The sequence below is a fragment of the Trichosurus vulpecula genome, chromosome 3 (assembly GCF_011100635.1).
Source record: "Trichosurus vulpecula isolate mTriVul1 chromosome 3, mTriVul1.pri, whole genome shotgun sequence".
In the NCBI taxonomy this organism is placed as follows: Eukaryota; Metazoa; Chordata; class Mammalia; order Diprotodontia; family Phalangeridae; genus Trichosurus; species Trichosurus vulpecula.
Window position 1 is genome coordinate 125,949,139 of NC_050575.1, and position 4,680 is coordinate 125,953,818.

Below are 4,680 nucleotides of genomic sequence, written 5' to 3' on the forward strand. Positions count from 1 at the left end.
ATACAATAAAAAGAGAGCACACTTTTCTTACATTTTTTTTCCTACAAAAATTGTGCTCAATTAAAACAGACGAACTTATGAATGAGGCAGGAAATTTGATTACAGTCAACAAGCATTTTTTAGGCATCTACTATGTACCACCCACCAGGCTAAACCCTAGGCATACAAAGAAAGGACTCAAGGAGCTCCCAAGAAATTTAACGGGGGAGATAATATGTGAGCAAGTGTGTGCAAACAAAATATATGCGGTGCAAATGTGGGGGGTAGCGTAGTATCAGAGAGAGAGTGTTAAGATTAAGGATGACTGGAAAAGGCTTCTTAAAATAAGACAAAACACTGAAAGAAATATTGCTATACAATTTGATAACTTTTCCCACATAGCCTTAACTCATACCAAACTATCATAACAACTTTTATTATTCACATATCTAAATGGGAATGTTCACCTTGCTTCTCTAGATATGAAATTCAAATTCTTTCTGAAGTGTGAGCACAGCTTGGACTCCATAACTTTACCATTTTTTAAAATACAAAAATAAACCTCTGCTTATTAAAAATACTAGAAACATGATTGGTAGCAAAAATAAATTGAATTGGCAGACACAAAACCTCAGAACAATGGCAACAAAAGGTATATGGGGAAATGTTTTTTTGCATGCAACCCCTCCCTCCCTATTACACACCCATCCCCTTCCCTACAACCTCACTACCTTCTTTCTGCCCTGTATTACTCTTCCAGGATAGTAGCTCAAAATCTTTCTATTCAAAACACATTTAAAATCTCTTGCCTTTGAATCCCCTGGGTCTCTAGCAGCCATGGGGTGTTTTGGGTCTGGGCTGATAACATACTGACAGGGAAAAAGCACAGAGCCTTCTCCCTATGTGTCTCTGATGCACTGCTAAAGTGGTACTGTTTTGTGGAACAACACTGTAAACCACACTGGGACCTGTTTCCACAATCCAGCTAGCAGCTTCTGTGGGGGTGTAAGATCCACCCACAGCCAGCACCCAGAAAGCTGCCAATAGCACAGGTTCTTTTGATTTGCTTAACTAAGGAAAGCAAGGTGAAGGGTTGACAAGCTTACTTAAATTCAGCACACAAATATCATTCACTTAGTTCAGGGGAGGAGACCAGCACACTGAACTTCAGAGCAAATTACAAACAAATTACAAACATCAACAGACAGACCAAATACAGATTCATAGTTACCAACATCTAGGTTCAGCCCGGAAGCTCAGAACAAGGGCTGGCCCAGAGTCACACACGCCACCACTGCTGTGGGACAGAGCTCCAAAGAAGAGGAGGCCAACCCCTGGTTTTATATCTTTTTCAGCGTCAGGGGTGAGTCACACATGGGACTCACCCACATGACCTAGAATCATCACAAAGAAGTGACTTAAACCCACATGGTCTAAAAGCCTCTGCTGTCCCAGACATGTAAATTAGGCCCTCCCTGGAGTTAGCTCCAACTTGGGCCCCACCTTAGTTGCCAATCCACACCCACATAGGTTTTACACCTAATATGGGTTTGGGCCTGGGGCTTAGCACTTAGTAACACTCAATGAAATACGCTGAATTACTCAAAGCAAACAAAAGCCAAACTCTTCAAGGGCACTTGTTGAACTAAGTGCTAAGGAGCCCATTTGCTTACCAACAGAGACCACATTGTAAAAACCATGAGGCCAGGTACCATGATTTGTCTAAACTTTATATCATCACCACTGGACATGGTAGGTACATAATAAATACAGGTTTGTTGAATAAATAAATGAATGAAAGGGAAATGAAGGAAATCTCCTTCTAATTCCCCATGGAAGGTTTGGCCGGTCTAAGCTTCACCCACTGCAGACTTCTCAGATAGTTCTCTCATAATAGCCCAAGGTGATTGACACTGGAAATCTCTGGACTAGAGAAGATGGAGTGGAGTGAGATAGTCTTGGGTGGATTGGAGTAGGATGGATTTGGCATCTGTAACAACAATGTTGCTAGCAACTGCTGCGTGGGTGAAAGACCCAACAAGACCAGCAGTAAGAGCTGCCAGCACAGGTTCTTTTGAACTACTTTCCTAAGGAAAGTAACTTTAAGGGGTTTGTAATCTCACTTTAATCAAACATACATATATCATTCATTTAGTTCAGGAGGAAAAGCCAACACCCTGAACTTCAGAGTAAATACAAATAGAAATTACAAACATACATTATATAAACAGAGCAAATAACACAAACCAGTCTATCCACAGCAATACATAGTTACCAAAGAAGTACCAACATCTGGGTTTTTCCAAAGTTGGGGAGGGGTCTTAACAATGGCTGCCCAGAATCTCCACATCAACACTCTTCCAATGAGTGAGATCCCCAAATATAGCACTAACCTCAGAGTTTATATATGCTGTTCAGGGTCAAAGGGCATCACAACTATGTGACTGAAACCTATGTGAACCAGGCTTTCCTTGAGGTGAGCATGTCATCAAAGACTCCTGATTTAATCAAAGAAACAAAGGTCAGCATCATCAAAGGCACCTGATTACTTTAGCATTCTCAAAAGAGAAAACAGTAGAAAAACAGTCCCACCTTAATTACCAATACAGCATCAGGAGCAGCCATTGCTGTTATGGAGAGGAGAGAGTTTTCCCATTGCCAAGAAGCCTCCCTAGTGCCCCTTTCATGTCTTTGTTCCTCAGGCTATAGATGAATGGGTTCATCATGGGGGTCACCACCATGTAGAGGACAGCAGCTGCACTTTTCCTTTGAACAGAGTAGCTTGATGATGGAAATAAATACACACCAATTAAGGAACCATAGAAGAGTAAGACGACAGTGAGGTGGGACCCACAGGTGGAGAAAGCTTTCCATCTACCTTCAGGAGAAGAGAAACCAAGGATAGCAGAGGTGATGTGGGCATAGGAGAGGACAATGAGGGCAAGGGGAACAATGAGGAATATTGCTCCCAGGATGATTATCATCAATTCATTTAAGTGGGCATCTGAGCATGCCAACTTTAGCAGGGGACTAATATCACAGAAGAAGTGGGGGATGGCATGATGGGTACAGAAGTCCAGGTGGGCCAGCAGGATGCAGTGTGTCAGGGCAGGAATATTGGTCAGAGTCCAGCACACAGTCAGCATCAGCACACAGTGCTGGGGGCTCATGACTGTGGTATAGTGGAGGGGACGGCAGATAGCCACATAGCGGTCATAGGCCATTGCAGCAAGGAGGAGGTTGTCCAAACCCCCAAACGTAAGAAGGAAATATAGCTGGGTGATACATCCAACATAAGAGATGGTCTGATGCTGGAACTCAATGTTCACCAGCACCTTGGGAATAGAAGTTGATATAAAACAGATGTCTGCAAAGGACAGGTTGGCTAAGAAGAAATACATAGGGCTTTGGAGGTGGGGGTCTGAGCTAATGGCTAGTATGATGAGAAGGTTCCCCACCACGGTGATCAGGTACATGACCAGGAAAACCCCAAAAATCAGTCTCTGCTGATCTGGTCGTTCAGAAAGTCCCAAGAGGATAAATTCAAAGATCCTTGTTGTATTTTCCTGTCTAATATGTCTCCCACTGTCTGTGAAAATGAAATAAGTAAATTCTTACTGAGTTTCCTCTTTACACCTAGTCTTATGCTATAGTCTTTGGTTAAGAGAAGGAGGAGACATGATCTCCATCCTGGATAAAAGGTTGACTTAAAAAGAGAACTTTAAACCTAGAGTCTGAAGAGCTGAGTTTGAGCCTTAGCCAAGTCAGTTCCTAGTGGTGTGATCAGGAAAAAGCTGAGTCTCTCTGTGACTCAGTTTCCTCATCTATGAAATGGGGTTACAAACTTGTACTCTAAACTTCAAAGTTTTCATGAGTAAAGCATTCTAGAAATATGAGCTATTATTAAAATTAGAGGACCAGAGACTAATATACACAATTATTCAATGAACAATTTAGTACTGTTTTTAAACAAGTGCTATGTTTATTGATGCAGTCTAAATGGGGTTGCTCAGAGAAAAGAAGAAATCAGTGAAGGCTGGAAGAACTGGGGCAGACTTTCAAGAGGAAGTAGTACTTGGACTGGGACCTAATTGATAGAGAGTATTTAATTAATTAGCTTTACCAAGTCAGGAATGGATTACTGTATAATTGGTACAAATATAGGCCATTCTTTGCCACCCCACATCTCCTACTATAGTCAGTATGGTATTCAAGACTCAAGATCTATCTATCTGTCTATCTATCATCTATCATGTATCTATCTCTCTATATAAAGAGTTCTTGCCTTTTTTGTATCATGCACCCCTTTGACAGTCTGGAGAAACATATCAATCATTTCTAAGAATGATTTTTGTTACTTATATTCATAATAAAAGGACGTGTTAAATTTCAAATAAAGGCTAGTAAAAATAAAGATGTAATTTCCTCCCCCCCCCCATCTCTTTCACTCTACCATTTTTTCAATTCCTCTATTTTTGGTCCTGATTTTTCCCTTTCCATTGGCCTTTCCCTGAGTTTTTGACCCTGTCTCCTTGACCAATGCTACTATGATCCCATTACCCAGAGACCTTTAGGATTTTCACCTCCTTTGAAGGGGAGAAGAAATAATGGAACAGTATTTGAATAGCCAGAAGGAACCCACTGGAAGGAAACAAAGGGACTAAGGTCTTAGAGTTGTTAGTCTCTAGTCTCTTCAGTGGT

The 4,680-nt window shown here is 41.4% G+C and overlaps 1 protein-coding gene across 1 annotated transcript; it reads right to left on the bottom strand.

The window, feature by feature from the left end:
- Positions 1 to 2,609: 2,609 nt before the first annotated feature.
- LOC118842195 (olfactory receptor 1N2-like) lies at positions 2,610 to 3,557 on the bottom strand. Its single transcript, XM_036749800.1, has one exon. It carries the CDS (start codon positions 3,453 to 3,455, stop codon positions 2,610 to 2,612), a length of 846 nt encoding a protein of 281 aa, XP_036605695.1. The 5' UTR covers positions 3,456 to 3,557.
- Between the last annotated feature and the right edge of the window lie 1,123 nt (positions 3,558 to 4,680).